The 20523-nt window shown below is 48.8% G+C and overlaps 1 protein-coding gene across 1 annotated transcript in view; it reads left to right on the top strand.

Moving 5' to 3' along the window:
* The first annotated feature begins 6103 nt into the window (after positions 1-6103).
* LOC144097280 (sodium-coupled monocarboxylate transporter 1-like) overlaps positions 6104-20523 on the top strand; it is an 87934-nt gene continuing 73514 nt past the window's right edge. Inside the window, exons 1-2 of the mRNA XM_077630025.1 lie at positions 6104-6194; positions 6786-7193. Coding sequence (XP_077486151.1) covers positions 6852-7193 — 342 coding nt within the window. The 5' untranslated portion in view covers positions 6104-6194; positions 6786-6851. The remainder of the gene's footprint in view (positions 6195-6785; positions 7194-20523) is intronic.

Below are 20523 nucleotides of genomic sequence, written 5' to 3'. Positions count from 1 at the left end.
TAGCTTTCTGCCGCCCCCTGCTACGCTTGCCTTCTTTTGGAATTCACTTCATTACCCTTAAGTACCATCGGTTATCTCGCGTTCGCATTACATACCCGGTCCAAACCAATTTCTTCCTCTTGATTTCAAATAAATTGTCACTAACACACAGTTGTTCCCTCTCCTGTTCTGCCCGCTTCCGGTCTCTTAACATTAGGAAAATCATTTTGATTTCCATAGCTGGCTGCGTTGTCCTTCAGCTTAAATCTTTTCGTAAGCCTTCACGTTTTTACCCCGTAGGTGAGTGCCGGTAAGATACAGCTGTTGTAATCTATATATGTGGTTTGTGCAAATTAAACCTGTTGCTAGTGGCGCTCTGTTTCATTCTCGTGTGCGTGTGTGCGTGCGCGCGCGTGTGTGTGTGTGTGTGTGTGTGTGTGTGTGTGTGTGTGTGTGTGCGTGTGTGTGTGTGTGTGCGTGTGTGTGTGCGTGTGTGCGTGTGCGCGCGTGCGCGCGTGCGCGTGTGTGCGTGTGCGTGTGTGTGTGTGTGTGTGCGAGCGTGTGTGTTTGTGTGCGTGCGTGCGTGCGTGCGTGCGTGCGTGCGTGCGTGTGTGTGTGTGTGTGTGTGTGTGTGTGTGTGTGTGTGTGTGTGTGTGTGTGTGTGTGTGTGTGTGTGTGTGTGTGTGTGTGTGTGTGTGTGTGTGTGTGTGTGTGTGTGTGTGTGTGTGTGTGTGTGTGTGTGTGTGTGTGTGTGTGTGTGTGTGTGTGTGTGTGTGTGTGTGTGTGTGTGTGTGTGTGTGTGTGTGTGTGTGTGTGTGTGTGTGTGTGTGTGTGTGTGTGTGTGTGTGTGTGTGTGTGTGTGTGTGTGTGTGTGTGTGTGTGTGTGTGTGTGTGTGTGTGTGTGTGTGTGTGTGTGTGTGTGTGTGTGTGTGTGTGTGTGTGTGTGTGTGTGGGGCGCGCGCTCGCGCGCGCGCGCCATTATGCCTCGTCAAGCAAATAGGATAGAAAAGCCACCATGCGCTTTGCTACTCGCTTAACTACTAATTCCGTAATTAGGCACTGTAATTACACGCATACTCATTAGCATACCATCCTAATATATCAGTGTACGTGAAAGACCAAACGACATATGTCAGTGTTGCGGTGCTTCTGTGCAATAAAGAAAATAAAAAAACTCGTATCCTAGAGCTAGAATGTCTGACTCACCGGCGAAAGATGGCAGGTTTAAATCCCTCAAGAACTCTGATATTTTTTTTAAGCGGAAGTGATTTCCTTTATAAAGTTACATGATGTGATGTATGCGGCGATCCTTAATTCACATTACCTTTATTGTTCTTAAATCACTCTTGTTGCGCAAATCCGCATGTAACGTCATGTTTTGCATGACGCCACGTGTTCTGCCGCGTTAAATGGGAAGCGCAGCACTTTAGGAGAATACATATTATTTACCAGTGCGCTCTTGCAACGGACGCGCAAGTAGACGCGACGGTTCGGGGTACTCATCCTAAAGATTTGATGGTCGCCTTATCGCCGGGACAGCGAAGCGGCGCTGCTTTCGTCAGTGTTTAATCCTAATGCAAATATTTGTCGCTAGCACGCTGTGTCGGTAGTCGAACCAGCGCGAGGCGAAGTGCGAACCACGGCGGACATGCGAGCGATCACGCGCGCACGCTGAGAGAACTATAATGATCTGATCTACACTCTGAACACGAATACGCATATACGGGCGTAAAATAAAAGGGAGTAAGCTGTCCTACAGCGCACTCTCTTCAATAAAAGGGAGTGACAGATGAGAGTTTTTACTGTCATCTGTTTAGAGTCTATACAATGGTACTACAGTGAAAATATGCACGACGACTACGAGAGGCCCAAAAACCTACGGAGCTCTAATGTATGAAGATAACCACCACTTAACTAAAAACGCCTATAGACGCCCCAAGCACCGCCTACAGGGACGCCACTAAAAGCCGCCTAGCCGTCGCTTCTGAAATACACTCGGGGTTGCTGCTGCCGCCGTCCATTCGTCGTTGCGATGAAAACCGACGCTTGCGGCCTCGTTTTCTCTTGGCTACTGCCGGTTCTACGCGCTGCTGTACGTAGCAGAGGAATAGTGCACCTTGGTGTAAAAACAAGCGAGCTCATCGCGTTGCAGCTATTTGGGAGAACTCAGTAGACATAGGAACCTCACACTATGAAAGAACAGCTCATCACTGTGAAGAAATTGCTTTTCGTGGCCAATTTTATACTCTTTTGTCTTTTAGTTAGCAGTAGTTTACATTTTTGTAGAATATCAACACTTTTAGCGCCGCCGGAAATAAAATTTGAATGCCTATTCGTTTCTACATATTTTTTGCTATTTTTAGTTTTTTTCCTGGTTCTTATTTCGTAACTTGTTGGAACGTAATACTGCGCGCATTTGGCCTCCGGTAAATTTTCCTTTTAATAAAGCCGGCATGCTTTGGAAGAAGGCCACAACGGTTCAAATTAAAACACTCAACAAGCATCACAGCATTGAGTACATACAACGGGCGCTTCGATCGGCGCATTTTATCGGTTCACCTTTAGCTGCAACATACGCCCATCCAACCCGACATTACTTCGTAATCTAGCGCAAAGTATAGTACCTTAAAAAGCGGCGCAAAAATGTGCAGCACTGTACTACATAAACGAAGTCTTAACATATTACACAGTAATCAACCGATTTCGTGAGTGAACGAAACGCTAGTGGCACCGAACTTCTGACGACTAATTAAAATTTCCGACTGATTTGGCTATTGTTCGATGTAATATAAAAAGGTGTGAATACAAACCAGTCATCAAACGAAATATGATAAAACTGTACGTGCCTATTCACGGTGCCGGAATAACGGGGATTAAAATAGCGTCTGCAATGCGTTTTGTGAATATTTGAACATCCAAATATAAGGAAATTGTCGCTTGACATGCCTTGGAGGTGGGGTCACCGACCATTGGTAGAGGATCTTGCTTATATACAGGCGCAAACGCCTAGGAATATTAATTCACGTTGACATCAGAGCGTTCTAATTTACAGCGAGCGGCCGGTGCGGACGGCCCCTCTCTGAGTGTACTTAGCAATCCCGCCACCAGCGGAGCGGCTTTAACTGTACATGACCCTGATACTAAGATTTCAGATCACCTAGCAATGATTTTCGTTTGCACTTCCGGAACCCTTAGCTTTATCACGACAATTGGTCCTATATCCCCAACACCCATCAGGAAACTGGAGCATGAAGCACCAATTCACGCTAAACAAGAACACTCCTCAAGAATATAAACTCTTAACAGCAGCTATCCGAGTATTTCACTCGAAGCCTCCCTGATCTGCGGAGCACGTTTCATCACGTCAAACTATAAATCTTGCCTCAGTGTTACTAACCTGACATAAACTCTCGACCTTGAACCCTTAACGCTGCGCCTAAAAGTTTCTATCTTCTGTCGCTTGCCGAAATTATACCTTAACACTGCATTCGTGACAACCGTTCACGTGCTTTTTTACGATCAACAAACAGCTTATTGAAGTCCTTCTGTATATAGCTGTTACATGGCTAGAACAACACCCTCAACAAATATTTTGTTTCGATTCTCAGAGAAGAATGGAATAATCTTGCCGAACATGGGCGAGGGTATTTTGGTGAGGCTAGTCCTTCCAAATCCAGACAACCGGTATTTGGCCAGTTCACCATAAAATAGTAATTTTCTCTGGCGCTCCTCCTCCTCTAGCATGTACTGCATTTCGATAAACCGGTACTACAATACTTCCCATTAAACTGTATCACTAAATGTTTTCATCGTTAAATACCTTTTAGCTCAGCACATATAAAGGACAAGACAAGAACTAACTGAACCAAGAAGCTCAGGTAGCATGGACCACCTACACCTCGAACGCTTCTGAATTACTAAATTTTTTTTCCGCATATTTTTCATTTGCTGGATGACCTGAAATTACTCCCTACATACTTTGCTGGTCTTCTTAGCCTTAATTTTTTTCTCCGCTAGGTATTTCTCTTTCTGTATACGTATGTATGCCGCATGACCACTCAACATTCCTTTTCCTCTCCTATGTAAGGTCCGTAAACGGTCCCCCTCATGGTCAAAAACAAGTGAGGGGGAATGAATACACTGGCATTTGTCTTTTATTATGGCATCCAAAACTACAAGAAATCTGAAGGTTTCAATTGATATTAAAAAGAAATCGTTATGGGTTCGAACACGTGTATCTATGTATGTACCTTAAGGGAGCGAAGAAGCTCTAGCCGTACCCTCTACTTCATTTTTTTCACTGTAAACTTATAGAAAACAGTTCCTTGCAGTTTGAAACGCAAGTGCACCCCACAGACATCGCAATAAGGGAACGTGAGGATTTCAGTCTTCGACATCGCACAGTTTGCGCAGCGCTTTCGAGAGTCATCTTTGGCCATTTGTGTGGGTCAGGACTACGTGCTTTGTCAACGTCGAGAAGCGTCACTGCGACGGTACAATGCCTGTCATGCCTCGCTGCCGACTAGAAAACCGCCGATAAGAAAACGCACCACAGCCTATCGAAATTCCTTCGAGGTCAAAGTAGGCCTATTCGTATTTTGTAGCGATAGCTACATTACGGTACGATTACGGTACTGCCGGTCTCCCGTGTCATATCATATGGCGCATATAAAGATTATTATTATCATTATTTCAAGCCTTCAGCGTGGCGGCGCGCCAACCGGTCGCTGCGCCGCCACGCTTCGCCGCCATCTACACTTCACGTGCCTCTTCCTGCGACAAAAAGAAATTACGCCGTTTTCTTCCCATCCTCCTGCGACGAAAGTTGCAACGGTTAGAAAAAATAGTGAGGATAGGTCACAGAGACACCCAGCGAAAGACAAGTGCTAGTCGTTTTTCATGTGGCACATTTGTGAAGGCGAAAGGAATCAGCTGCGCTCATGTGGACAAATTCGAAGCGGGACTGAAGTTCTGTTGTGGTACAATGGGACGCATGCGTTCCAAGTCAGTTTTTCTGGAACTAAAGTAAATACGCTCTGCCGGAACCATTGCTCCTGCTTTCTCGGTAATTACAGGGAGAGGCGAACCTATTTCTATTACTGTTTTATTGGTAGCACACGACAAATGAGAGAAATTGCATTTGCGTTATCGGCACAAAACTACCCTGCATGACCGATTCGTCTGGCGTGGCGTTGATGCCAGTGTTGCCTACTGAAACTTTATGTTCCGTCGGAATCGACCAGAGAGAGTCGAATGCGCAAGCTATGCACTTTTGTATGTTGCAGTTTTAATTCCTAGCGCACATGTGTTATTCAAAACAAACGGTTAAAAAACTCAAAGACAACTCCGTCCATTGTAACCTCCCTAATATATTTAATTTGTGCTCAAGATCGGGTTTCAAACCTGGAAGTCTATATTTGTTTTTGTGTTCATGAGCTTCTCGCTTCTTATTTTAATGGACATTGTTTTTTCTGGAAAACACACGCCACCCTTTGCATTGCAGTTTCTAAGGACGACTGAAATCGAGGTAAATATGTGGGAGACCGAATGGCCTGAAGTCAAACGCAGGTATGCCTGCAGATTGAGTGCCTCTTCTTCTGGTCATGAAGTTCATAACATCTCTCAACTTTGGTCACACCGAGTTCTACGCATATCTGCTGAAATGTACACATCTCAATTCTATTATTCACATCTTTAAACAGCGCAAAGCACGCGGACAGTGACAAGAGCGGATACACCACAACGCTGCGTGTGTCGAGTCTTTTTACGGTTGGAGTCCGTGCGCTGTTTGAAGATCGAGTGTTGTGCTGCTCGTTGCCATAATGCTGACATCTTCCTGTAATGTTCCATCCCATATATCTTCAGTGTTCTGCGTGCGTCACTAACATGTAGTCACTACTCACTGCGGCATCTGGGTCAACGCTTGGATTGTTCGAAAAAGAGCACAGCGCACGTGATTTCAAGCAGCTGTGGGCTGGTTGGGTTTATTTGCCGTAGCGCACGGTTACTACCACATGTCGGTTCTCTGTCAATGCAACACACAAAAAAAGAGAAGCAACCGAAATTAAACAAAAAGCGCGAGAGCACACCGCACAGGCATTAACAACTGAAAAGCGTGACACAGCAGTGCTGAAACAGTCGACTTCGGGAAGCGTAGGCTGGCTCAGAGTTAAAGGTAGTCAAATGCAATACGAAGCCGGCGTCATGCTATAAAGGTAAGCATAGTAGAGAACTCACATATTTAAGAAAAGTTACCATTACGGTAAAGACTGCATATGTCCCAGAAGGGCCGATATCGCATCTTTTGTCTGGCACCCTGAGGGTGAGTTAGCGCTAGATTTTATGCAGCAGCCGGAAGAAAAGAAGCATTCCTAACTTCTTGTCGCAAGAGCTCAATATCAAAACTAAATTTTTCTCACCGTGCTAAGACTTCCACAACAAATATTACAGATAAACGCAGAATATATAATCAGAATTAAATATGAAGGATCCGACTGGGACCTGCCTAAGCATATGATTAGTGCTTAACTAAATGAAAAAGCGAATACAGTCTATGGTCTACGGTCAATGGGGGTTTAACTTCCAAAAGCGACTGTGGCTATGAGAGAGGCCGTAGTGCAGGGCTGCGGAAATTTCGACCGCCTGGGGTTCTTTAACGGGCACTGACAATGCATTGTACACGGGCCTCTAGAATTTCGCCTCGATCGAAATTCGAACGCCGTGGACGGGATCGAACCCGCGTCTTTTGGACGGACAGTATATGCACACGAAACACATAAAATGCTTTCTTTCTTTTATTAAAACAGCCCTCTGAAGCGGGACAAGCAGCCAAAAAAGTTATTATTCTGACCGGGATAAGACCTCTACCGGAAATGTTGCGACTCCTGGAGTACGTCCTATTCGCGGTCCTGGTGGCGGCGAATCTTTCTCTCGGCCTCTACTTCTCGTTTCGGAAGAGAAACATTGCCCCCGGAAGCACAGAGGCGACGGCGGAAGTGTTCCTTGGAAGCCGGATGCTGAAGACGCTTCCCCTGGCGGCGTCGTCCGTGGCTTCGCTCTTCTCTTCGACGGGCCTTGTTGGCTATCCGGCGCACTACTACGCTTACGGCTGGCACATGGCCTGGTCCTACCTGACGCCACTGCTGTTTATTCCGGTCGCTACGCATATATTTGTGCCCGTGCTCTACCGGCTTCGCATCACGTCAATATTTCAGGTAGGGTTCTTATTTTATGTTTGGCTTGCACAAATACGTCACTTACATTGCGGTTGCTAAAACATCGTGCACCGAATTTTCCGGGCTAGCGCTCTTTAGCAGCCGTGGAAAATCATTGAAGCTGGACAAAGATAAAGAAATGCGAAAAGAAATGGGCACAGGTAGAGCGCGTCATGCGATGGGGAGATAACCTATGGTCCCTTTCAGATAACGCAGTGGATTCCGAGAGGGGACTGACATATCAGGGGCCAGGAGGAAGTCAAGTGGGTAGATGAGATAAGGGCGTTTTTCTAGGTTAAGGGTGCAGCGAAGGAAATGGGACCGGATTAATTGAACATAAATGGAGAGTTGGTTGTCCTGCAGTGAGCGTCGTTAGGCCTACGATGATTCTGATGACGATGAAGGGACCACATGAGGCAGACACTTTGGAAGGGCGTCAAGACATTGCATATACCCAAATAGAGACTTCCTTTTTTTGCTAAATATCGAAGATCGCTGTAGTAGCTAGAGTGCATAACTTATCTCCGCGAAATCTTGACTTTTCTCATGTGTGCCTGTGCGAGAAGACTATATTCAACAGATCACGTAATGTCCCTCTCGCAACCGATGGAGGCGTTGTGGCACAGTAGGGACTGCTCACGTAGAAATGTCATTAGTGCATTAATGGCGCGGTCGTTTGACCGAGTAAACGAGGAAACAAAAGGCGAACGACGCCCTCTGCTTTAAAGACATGGGCAAAGCACGAGGGACTTGCATCCACTTAACTACACGATAACACCACCCAGCCTTTGCGCACTTTCAGAGTGAGCTCTTAACCGCCAGGATTTTTTATTTTATATTAAAATACAATGCAGGTCTTTCCTATAAGAATTGAAGGAAGGCGTTAAATGACAGTACATGGCGTAAGGGTGCTACATAACTTATCTGACGTTACGCCTTCTTATTGTAAGCTCAGCACAAGTTTCAGCAGACCGTATTGTGCGTGTGGCTGTGCCAAGTAGGAAGAGGAAAATGCACGGGCCTGTTGACAGGAGCCTACTGCGCCACAGCCACTACCACTGCCAGGTGCGAACAGCAGATAGGCGAAAAAATACACGCAAAGATAAACGCGCTTAGCAGCCGCTGTGTGCGCTGAAGCTCTGATGACGCCTGCGTAAAAGCGAGATTCCCCGTGTACCCGGGCGCGCAAGCTTCGAGTCCTATAGCGAACATATGCCGTTAGGAAGCATGAACTGTGCAGCGTTGGGTGATAAAAAGGACACCTGGAAAATGCAGGCACCTCGGTGACATTTTTTATTACTTCACCTCGAGCATGAGAGCCATAAATATACCTGCGACATCCGCAGGAAGATAAACAACTTTGATTCAAGAGGACGTTTAGCGCCATTCGCTCTCAGAAAACCTCATGGACAGGTGCGGTTGAGTTCAGCAGTGGTTTAACTGATATCACTACAATTATCCATAAGAAAGTTAAAGTGAAGCAATAGTTTCTAGCCTGATGTTATATATGTTCTGAATTTTTGCAGACACTGCTGACCTATAACAAATCCGTGATCACAGCATATAAAGTTATTTGCGTCGAAAAATAAACAGATATCATAACGTTGCGAAGTGGGCTTCTTTAGACTTTTTCATAATGTAATAGCGTAACTCTTTCAAGCTGTCGAAAGACTTAACTACAAAGAACAAGACGTGGAACATATAACCAAACAACGGAGAAAGAAAATTTGAATCATTTTTATTGCTGTAGTATGTACAGCGCAACGCAAAAACTTCCGCAAGGGGCTGGGGAAAAGGCGTACTACAGTGAGCAACCTTTAGGTAAAGCAACTTGCCACGGTGTCGGCATGCGTTCTTTGGCACACAATACCTAAGCCCTTCACTAGGTTGGCGCAAGAGTCAGGTCAAAAAATCAGAGGCGGTTCAGCTTGGGGCTAACCACGAATTATCGTGCGCTAGCACAGTTAGCCCTGGTTTGGCATAGTTTATCGTAACTTTCTATGGTTTTGCTTGACTTGAACTGGCTTACCTTGGCTCATATATCATATGATATTATACCGCGTGACATTGCATCATTTTAGACGTTTAGAGCATTAGAATTGGTCATCTCTACATTCACAGACCCCCTGGGAGTCCTCATAGCACTCCTAACGCAGTGGTGCGGCGGTGAAGCGATGCGCCACAGCCGTGAGGTGGCAGCACCTGCCACCGCAGGGGTCGTCCACTCCTAGCTTGAATACGCGAGAGGTGTGGCTGCGCTCTTCAGACACGGGCACGCATCGAAGCGAAATGGCGCAGGCGTAGAGGTAGAGAACAAGTGGTTCTCGTCATGTGCCACTGCACTTTGATGCACGCATGCAATGGACACACTGACGCTCTGAAGAGCTCCGCTATGCCGCTGGCGTGTTCGAGCTAGAAGTGGAGGACCCTGTACATGGCTTACAGACAGCCGTCGTCTACCGCTTCAGCACATGTCGTGGCTACCGTGAACATATATTCGTTTGAGCTTGTATTTTCCAACTCTTTTTTTTTAACTTTCTTCTGTTCGCACACGGCAGCGGTTTGGCCTATGTGGCTCCACTCGACAGGCCCGTGAATTTTCCTTTCGTTTCTCCCTACAGCTGCGTAGTGCTGATAAACTCCCAGGAATCCGGGTGAATGGCCACGTTAGCCTGAACAGAATGTAACTAAAGCAAAGCAGCAGTGCAGAACTAGGAAAGGAAACGGCAAACCGATGAAAAGAAGACAGTAAACGGCACAAAAAGCATGTAAAATACGAAACGAAAAGGTTACAGAAAGGAGAAAGGGCAGATAGTAAGCAACATCAGAAACCAAAATCGGCTGGTGCAAAACTAAACACAAAAATGCAGAGGGAAGATAAGAACGGCAGGAAATTGTAAAAGTGCGATGCCAGGTTGCTTTGAAGCCAGGTGCAGCGGGGATGACTGACTACTTTCGTTAGATGTATCTGCTCATCCTCAGATAACCTTCGCGGCGGAATATACTTAAAGTTGTAAGATCTTTCTGTTAGTGTTTGTTCCCGATGACTACAATGTTATAACGTTGGGATAAATAATTCCTTTCCTTATTTTTGCTTCAGCAGATCGCCAGACTAATTTAAGTGAATATCTTAAAAAAAGGTTCTTTTTTTCTTTTCACCACCTAATATATGCTTATGTCATTAGGTACCGCTGCTACTGCCAAGAAAAAGTTTAAGGAGTAGTAAAGTTGCTCTTTAGGAACTTTTTCTCTTATATCCTCTATAAAAGTGTATATTTAACATCCCAAAGCGACTCAGGCTATGAGAGACGCCGTAGTGAAGGGCTCAAGAAATTTCGACCACCTGGAAATCTTTAACGTGCACTAACATCGCACAGCGCACGGGCCTCTAGAAGTTTGCCTAAATCGAAATTCAACCGCTGCGGCCGGGATCGAACTCGCGTCTTTCGGGCCTGCAGCCGAGTGCTAAAACCACTCAGCCACCGCGGCGGCTGCCTTCTCTTAGAATCCACTCCGTTACCAGTGGTTATCTTCCCCCCCCCCCCACCCCCCTTGCATGCTTTGCCCAAGCCCATTTCTTCCTCTTGATTTCGACTAGGATGTCATTAACCCGCGTTTGTTGCCTCACCCACTCTGCTCGCTTCCGGTCTCTTAACGTTGCACCTATCGTTTCCCTTCCCATGACTCCCTGTGTTGTCCTTAACTTGAACTGAACCCTTTTCTTTAGCCTCCACGTTTCTACCTCATAGGAGAGTACTGGTAAGATACAGGTGTTGTATACTTTTCTCTAGAGGAATATTGGTAAACTGCCATTCATGATCTGAGAGAACCTGCCATATGCGCTCCACCCTATTCTTATCCTTCTAGTTACTTATAAAACAGCGGTACGGACCCATGAGAGAGATAAACAAAAAAGACACACATGGCGCTGACTTTCAACAGGGTTTAATTGAAAGATCATACTTGCTTTTCAAGCAGAACATCAATCTCGCTCGCATGCGCATTGTCGAAGAAATATATGCACTTGTCAAAACTAAAAATTGCCCCGTGGACACACGTGTTATCATGTCCGTTGCTTTCCCCTGTTTAACAAGCCAATTTCCTTGGATGGCAAGGCTATGGAAGGCTGACTGACACATCTCATTTCTTTCCTAGAAATACGAAACGCCTCGGCCACATCTCTTGAGTTGCGATCATCTGAAGAAACACAACTTCATTTTACACAAAAAATGGTACGCACTGACCATTGAAACAATGCTTTTCCAGGCTTGCAGACTTCTTTTCAGAAGAATTAGGCGCTCCAAAATCATTACATTGATACACCGGCCTGTCTGTCCTACATACGTATGGAATCTGATATACAACCAATGGAATCTCATATACAACCGCAATCTTACAGGTAACAAACAAGCATGGATTAGTTCATATCCTGCCTTCTTGCCTGTTCCTTCTCTCTTTCTTTAGACATCTGCTCTCTAGAACATAACATTGGCACCGTTGACACGATAACATTAAACCGCGAAACTGAGCCTGTGATTTTATTAAAACGTTATAGAAACCGCGATTTTTAAATATCACGGGTCGATGGTTCATTGCGTAGTGGCGGATTTTGTAATTATTTTGTTCCAGTAACGTCATGAGCAGCGCTGATGGCATGGTGAGTGACAGGCAGCCAGACGCTTCCTGTCGCTGATAGAAAGACATCACGTGTGTACTTTCAGTAGCGACGGTAGTCGCCTGCCGTCATCTCCACCATCGCCGCCACGGCAGGACTCTATGGCAGTGGGAAGCGACGCGCCGCCTTCTCAAGTAGGGCCGCGCATTCCTTTGAGCCCGCCGACAAGTCTTGGCAGAGACCGCCGGCGTTCAGCAGCTGGTTTTCGCAAAGAGTATACTTTGAAGCGTCATTAGCGTCATATATGGGACGCGAGTTCTTGGAAAAACGTTTATTGTAGCTCCACCTCACTACCCAGTCGCCTGATATTATTACCAGAGGATGGACCATTTAGGAAATTAATACGTTCATATAATATCAGCCGAGTGGGTGGCTAGGTGAAGCTGCATAAACGTTTTTCCAAGAACTCGCGTCCCGCAATCTTTTACACCCGTTAGTGCATCGTCACTTCCGCCAGCTTCCTTTTTAGGTTCCTATTGCTTGCGTGCATGGGATACGTTCGGTACGGTATCCCTGCACTAGGAAACTGAAGAAAACGAACATACGGTGTCTACAAAGTGTTCAAGCTCAAGCTCTCCGGACGTGACTAGGACTGCCAAAATGCGCGTGTACAGCCGCAACAGTACTCATCGACCAGGAGAATCCAGTGACTGCTTACGTAAGAGTCGAAGCGTTGAGAGCATATATTCGTCACCACTGTCGGATTCCCGCACACCATATTTCCAGTCTTCCTGCTCAGCGGCGGCGTGCATCGTTTGCGAAAATTATTGATGCCCATCGCAACTTCCTACCAACCCAATTTACACCAGCCTCTAGACCGTCTTCTCCATTATGGAGTCTGCACCAACCTCGTGTGCTTCTTCCCATACCGGGCATCAAAAAGAAAGCTGATTTATCGTCGACAGCATTAAAACAGACCACCCTAGAGAGAGAGAGGGTTTATTGACGGGCAAGGCAGAAACGTTGGCCGGAAAAATGAATATCTGGCCTGGTTCTCTGCACTAGGGAACGGGAAGAGCAGAAAAAAGAGGGTCACGATGATAATGGAAGGAGGCTGATGAAAAAAGACAAAAAAGACAGGGCACACTTTCTAACATCGCAAACCCGAGTCAAGGCCCGTGTCGCTTAAAAACGTGACAGCGCTCGCGTTGCCTGTAGAGCTTTCAAACTATCTGGCCAAGCGCCGAGGATCAAGTCCTCCGAGAGGGACCTGGTGTCAAAGGACTTCACGCCGATGCTAGCATGAGTTTTTCTTGTGCATATGCTGGGCACGCCAATGAAACATGCTCTACAGTCTCTAGCACGCCACATGTGGTACAGTCCGGGGAGTCCTCTTGTCCAATTAAGCGCAAGTACTTGCGCGTGAAGGCGACGTTTAAACGTAGGCTATGTATTATGCATGTAATAGGGCGTATCATTCCGCGAGGAACCAAAAAGGCCATCGCCGAATCTAGCCGCTTAATGCCACACTCGAGACCACTCTAGAATATTTTCATGAGAAGCACGGACACCGACTGCACGTATAGACCGATGGCTGAGTAACACCTTCCCGCTCATAGGGCTACGTGGTCATCCCTGCAAAAACCGTTGCTAAGAAAGTGGAAAGAACGCCCCGACTTCATCGACTGGTGCAGAACTTTCTGCTATTCGTGTCACCATTGAACATATCAGTGAAGAAACACGCGCATGGTCTGTTTTCACCGATTCAAAGGCAGCCCTCCAAGCCTTACGATCTGCTCTTCCTCATTGGTCTCATAAACAACTGGGCGCGGAAATCCGAGAGCTCCACTATACGGCCATCAAAAAAGGGCATGATATTATTTATCAATAGCTGCCAGGACACAGCGCCATCGCAGGCAACCACCACGCGGTCAAGGCCGCGCGAACTGCTCACCACAAGGGCGATTGTGTGCCCATCCCCATCTCGAGAGCCCACGCAGCGGGTAGGCTTAGATCACTGGCGCTGGACATCACGCTTTGTCACGTGGGATTAAGGCCAATTTTCGAAATCGCGTTTAAAATCCTTGGACCGATATCTGAAGCTCTGGTTTCCATCCGGCCTACCCCTACGTGAAGCACCTTTGCTGTGTCGCCTGTTGCTTGATGTAGCTTTCACCGAGCATTACTCTTTCTTAATCGTAATGCTGATAGCCCTGCATGTGCCATCTGCGGGTGTGATGAGACAATAGCCCACATTCTTTGTGAATGCCCTGCCTACAGCGCCGGAAGGCAGTCGCTCTGCCGTGCACTTGAGCGTCTATATCCACACCCACTGACGGTAATGAAGATTCTCGGCCACTGGCCGCGGCGATCGTCGGCAGTGAAGGCCACCAAGCACTGCTCCACTTCTTGAGGACTTCTGGCCTGCACGATGGGCTGTGAGTTTACCGAACGTTGCGACTTTACATAGTGGCTTTAATTTCCTGCTCCTCTCTTTTCTCCTTCGTCTTTTTATCCCCTCACCTCTTTCACCCCGCGCAGGGAACTAAACTGGTTATTATTCCGGTCAACCTCCCTGCATCTCCTCCTTCTCCTTCTTCTTCTCCTCCTCCTCCTCCTCCTCCTCCTCCTCCTCCTCCTCCTCCCTTGCTTGCGTTGACCTTCCATGATGAAGAGGATCGCCGGTCACTGGCCAAAGTCAAAAGATGAAAAAACGTTTCGGGAGCACTATATACGGCTTCCCTTGTTCGCTGTAGATAGTGAAGGGAGCCGTAGTGCTCCCGAAACGTCTTTTTAATCTTTTGACTTTGGCCAGTGACCAGCAATCCTCATCACCATGAGTCCTGACCAGACGGTATGCCGTAAAACCCTCGACTAGACCTTCCCTGATATTCTGCGCTGCTGATGCTCGCGTGGCTTCAATTTCATTATCGAATTCTTCGGCGAGAGCATCTTCCACGCTTTTGCCATCAATGCCACATAGCCTCAAGTTGAACAGCAATCCAAACGGTGTGGTTCTAGTAGCTCCGTAGAAGGTGTCGTTTATGCCCCCCCCCCCCCCATCACCTGATTCGGTCCTTCCCTTCCGCATCTTCCGTCAAGCTTGCCACCGCCGGGTTTATCATGCGACTTATCTTTCGACTTACCCGTTAGTTCGCGCAGCTGTGATTTTGACGAGCGGGATGTTTAAATGCCGCTTTAGATTTGGCGCTTGTAGACGCAGTTCGCTGTCCGTGATACCATCGTCTGTGAACTGACATACGCAGCAATTCTGGACGAAAGCATTTTTGAGCGGAAACCAGTTTGGGAACGCATTTTTTTTTCATATATTCTACGTTTTCACTATAACAATGATTATATCCGCAGACCTCCCGAAGGCAGGCTTGCGCTTTTTTGCTATTACAATTTTGCTACCGTCAGACCCATTACACATCGTTTTGCTGTGGCAGTCTAAGCTGCCCGATGCGAGCTACGGAAACAATTTAAAAGCAAGATTTTCCTACACATGAAACAATGGACTATTAACTTCAATATTTATATAAGAGTAGCTTACAGTCGTTAAATTTTTTCATAGCAATAACTTCCAGTTTTTCAATATTAAAAATTTTGTCAAGATTATTGGACATGTATTCTACCCACCTCGTGCAGGAATTGGGCCACTGGAGCAGCTCATGCGTTCCGCACTGAACGCAACAATTAGAACTTCGTGAAGGCGTTAACGACTAAACGACTACGATTATGTAGACGTTGCTGGATTTGATTCCAGCGAAGGGCCCGAGGTAATCAATGTGTAATATTTGAAATGGCTTGCTGGCCTTGTCAATGGTGTGTCGTTTGCCGGATCTCTTTTCATCTATATCTCTCCAATAGACATTTTTTTATCCTATATACTACAGCTATATATTGTGACGTAGTGGTGACGGCAGTTGAGTGATGAAGAAGGACAACAGTCCTTCTAACAGAAAATTGTTCATTGGGGCTGACTTGCGCCCACAATGCACTGAATGACTCGGCGGCGGCGAAGCGATAAGCGTGCTCGGCGGTCGTCGGACCGAATGCCATCCGCTGTCGGGCGTGCTCAGTTTAAAGCTGGCAGCGAACTTTTGAGAAAAAGTGCGCAAAGTTACCAGAACATTCTCAACAACGTGGAATCAGCTCAGCCTGGCAGTGATCAATGGAGATAAATCAGGTCGCGTCTTGCATCGCAAACAAAGCGATAAAGCGGCGTGCCGGCAGGTTTGAAGAATGAACAAACAAACGCTGCAAATATTCGCGGCGTTACTCCCTTCTCAAAGAAGCATCGACCCCATTAAAACAAATAGCGCGACTAGCAACAAACAAAACATATAGTGCGAAAATAAGCACAGATTGTGCAAACACAGCTTCCTTTAGCGCGTATAATATTGTAACGAATAGTACACCAAAAACACTTCCGTGAATCCAAAATGACATTTCTCGGGCTTGATCGTTAGTTGCGCGCATTTCAGGGCTCGAAGCACGATGCGCAGCCGGTCCAAGTGTTGATCGAAGGTAGGCGAGAAAATAACGACGTCGTCCAAGTACACAAAGCAAGACTGCCACTTCAGACCGGATAAAACGGTGTCCATCATACGCTGGAACGTGGCCGGCGCCGAGCAAAGACCAAACGGGAGCACCTTGAACTCGTATAAGCCGTCTGGAGTCACGAAAGCCGTCTTCTCTCGGTCTCTCTGGTCCACCTCTATCTGCCAGTATCCGCTTTTGAGATCTAATGAGGAGAAGAACCTGGCGTCACGTAATCGGTCGAGGGCATCGTCAATCCTGGGAAGCGGATAAACGTCCTTTTTGGTCACGTTGTTTAGTTTCCGGTAATCAACACAGAATCTCAAGGTGCCGTCTTTCTTTTTGACGAGGACCACGGGCGACGCCCATGGGCTTGTTGACGGCTGAATAACATCGTCTGCAAGCATTTCATCGACTTGCGTTTTAATGGCTTCGCTTTCCTTAGGAGAAACACGGTACGGGCGCTGGCATACAGGCGGCGTGGCCTCGTCTGTGATGATGCGATGCTTGGCGACAGGTGTACGACCGACCCTGGAGCTGGTGGCGAAGCAATCTGCAAAATCTGCTAGAAGAGCAGACAGAAGATTCTTCTGCTCAGGTGCCAAGTCCGGGTTGATTTTCACGGTCTGCAGGGCGTGGCATGGTGCGGCCTCGTCTTGAGGGCTGGCCCCGACGGCGCATAAATCAGGCAACACAGTAACTTCGTGAAGTAAGGCAACAGCCGTGTCCCTGGCGAGGTGCTGAACCTCGTTGGCGAAGTTCGTGAGTAGGACACTAGTACAACCGTTATGCAACTGGACGAGGCCTCGAGCGACGGCTATTCCCTTCGCGAGCAGCGGCGGGAGGTGGCTATCCGCGATACCCTCGTAATCGTGGAACAAGTCATGTCTCACGAGAACCAGGACGCTAGACCGTGGTGGCACCATCACGTCATCGTCGACTATACGCAGAGCCTTAATTCCCGGATCTCTGTCGGTATGCGCCACGGCCTGTTTCGTCGAGAACGTGATCCGGGCTTCGTTCAGATCAATGACAGCGCCGTTCGTCTGCAGAAAGTCGAGGCCCAGGATCAAGTCCCTCGAACACTCGGACAGTACCACGAATTCACAGACGTACAGAAAACCACGGATGCCGACCCTTGCAGTACACTTGCCAGCAGGGGTAATCAGGTGACTCCCAGCAGTACGAATGCTCGGCCCAGACCATCGCGTCAAAACTTTCTTTAATACTTGGGCGAGGGCACGGCTCATTACGGAGTAATCGGCACCGGTGTCGAGTAAGGCGGAGACGTCGACTCCATCAATTGTTACGTACAAATCGGAGGTAGCGTGTCGGATGCTGTCGCGACCTGCCCCCGGCGAAATGGCGTATCGGCGTGGTGGTGGCGGAGGATCTTCACATTTCCCTACAGCAGCGGCCTTGCCTCCGGAGGCCGCCGGCATTAGTTTTCCCGGCGTGGGCTGGGCGAACGGCGTCCGGAATAGCTTTGCGCTCCGCGGGGACTTGGAGAACGGTAGCGCATTGGGGACGGTGATCGAGACCCGCGGCGACCGGATGTGACGAGATTCTGCCGCTCCAATAGGTGAGAGGCTATCTCAAGTGGCCTTTCGCCATTGCGAGGGCAGGGGTCGTCCGGGGCGAAACCCCGCAGGCCCACGCGGCGGCACGGGCACGCCCTATAGAGGTGACCCGCCTCGCCACAATGATAACAGAGGGGCCGACGGTCTGGGGCCCGCCACACTTGACTCTTACGCGTCCGCTCGTAGGCTGGCAGAGCGGGGTCACGAGGGGGACCCGGTGGCCGCACTGATGGAGCCGCGGCATTGATGGTGTAGCCCTACTTCGGAGCTTGACGGAGTACAGACGCGTACGTGGGTCTTGCGTCAAGCTGTAGGGGTACCTCAGATGCTTGTTGTTGGGCTGCGAGGCGCACCTCGTCGCGGACGACGTCAGTCAGCGACGCGAAGGATGGCATGTTAGAAGGCGCCCGAAGGGCTTGGAGTTCCTCCCGGACGACGGAACGGATGAGTTCGCGTAAGTCGTCCGGGGCGCTTCCGAGATGCATAGAACAGGTGTCTGGCCCGAAGGCGTTGACGTCACGATTGTATTGGCGGGCTCGTTGCTGTAGAGTCTTCTCCATGGTGGCCGCCTCGCTGAGAAACTCGGCCACAGTGCGCGGTGGGCTGCGCACGAGTCCCGCGAACAGCTCCTGCTTGACACCACGCATTAAATGGCGAAGCTTCTTGTCTTCCGACATAGAGGGGTCCGCGCGCTTGAAAAGGCGGGTCATGTCCTCAAAGAACATGCGGACACTCTCGTTCGGACGCTGGTTGCGCGAGTGTAGCGCAGCTTCAGCTCGCTCCCGGCGGTCGGCGTTTGGAAAAGTGGCGAGCAGGTTGCGGCAGAAGGCCTCCCAGGATGGAAACGAAGCCTCATGGTTTTGGAACCATGTCCGCGCCGACTCTTCGAGAGCGAAATACACGTTGTGGAGCTTCCGCTCATCGCTCCACCCGTTGTAACGGGCGACACGCTCGAATGTCTTGAGCCAGTCCTGGGCGTCCTCGAACACGTCGCCATGAAAAGACGGGGGTGTTCGTGGCTGCTGGCACAGGATGTGAGCTGGGAGCCTACTCTCAGTTGACATGGCAGCTGGCTCCTCCGACGTCCGAGGCTGTGTCGTCCTGGTGGCTGCCGGAAGGGGTCCGAACTCTGGGGACTCTCCTCGCAGGCGGCGGCCGCGGCGCTGGTGGACCGGGGTGAGATCCGTGATCACAGGTGGGCTGCGCGGGTCTGGAAGCGTACTCAGCACCTCCACCAGATTTGTAACGAATAGTACACCAAAAACACTCGGGGACCAAGGAGCTACACAGCCGGTAGAGCGAGCACGAGCAGGAAGAAGATTTTCTTCGTCCTCTGCTTCTATCGCCTGAGTTCCCTTCGTCCTCCTCTTCTATCACCTGTGTCAATATGGCTTTAGACGGACGACATGGACAACTGGTCGTACGCGGCGTCGCTGGGATGCAATCATTGCTGCAGGGATGAGTTCATAATTCAGTTCACCAAGCCGACGAAGAACCTTGTACGGGCCGAAATAGCTGCGCAAAAGCTTTTCACTTAATCCACGGCGGCGAATGGGCGTCCAGACCCAGACTTGGTCGCCTGGCTTGTATTCCGCGTTGCGTCTTCGTAGGTTGTAGCGTGTGGCGTCGGTCCGCTTCTTGTCTTTGAACGTTAATCGGGCAAGTCTTCGGGCTTCAGCGCGATGAAGGTAGGCGACGACGTCGACGCTCTCTTCTTCGGAAACGTTGCCCAGCATGACGTCTAGCGTGGTTGTGAACGCCCTGCCATGGACGAGCCTAAAAGCCGTCATCTGGGTGGTCTCCTGCCCTGCGGTGTTGTAGGCGAAGATGATGTGCAGGATGACGTCCCACGTCCTGTCTTCGGCATCGACATACATGGCGAGCATATCGGCGATGGTTTTGTTCAGGCGTTCGGTCAGTCCGTTGGTCTCCGGATGGTATTCAGTCGTCTTCCGGTGGCTGGTTTGGCTTTAACGCACGTCGGCTTGCTTTAGTTCCGCCGTGAATACTGTTCCTCTGTCTGTGATGAGCCCATCGGGGGCGCCGTGTCGCAGAAGAACGCATTCCACGAAAAATTTGGCGACTTCTGCTGCTGTTCCGTTCGGTATGGCTTTTGCCTCGGCATAGCACGTCAGGCAGTCGGTCGCTATGATGATCCACTTATATCCAGACGTTAACTTTGGCAGAGGGCCAAGCAAGTCCATGCCGATCTGCTTAAAGGGGTTCAATGGGGTTCAAGGGGGGGGGGGGGAGGTTCATAAATCCTGCTGGTCGGGTGGGAAGAGTCTTTCTTCGCTAAAAATCTCGGCAGGTTTTCACATATTGTGCGACATCGGCAGACAGTCGGGGCCAGTAATACTTGTCTTGAGTGCGGCGGAGGGTGCGAGAAAACCCGAGGCGCCCTGCTGTCGGCTCGTCGGGTAAAGCGTGTAGAACTTCTTCACGGAGACAAGCAGGTACAACAAGGTATTGTATTGTGTTGGGTTTTATGGCGCATAAGCAACTTATGCTATCATGCGCCAAACACATGGTATAATTTATTTCAAAAATTGGGTGTCCTCAGCGAAAGTCCTTGTCCGGACAAGGACTCCGA

Source organism: Amblyomma americanum, chromosome 7, assembly GCF_052857255.1.
Source record: "Amblyomma americanum isolate KBUSLIRL-KWMA chromosome 7, ASM5285725v1, whole genome shotgun sequence".
NCBI classification, from domain to species: Eukaryota; Metazoa; Arthropoda; class Arachnida; order Ixodida; family Ixodidae; genus Amblyomma; species Amblyomma americanum.
The sequence above is the reverse complement of the archived record's forward strand: the minus strand, read 5'-3'. Positions and strand labels throughout refer to the sequence as shown.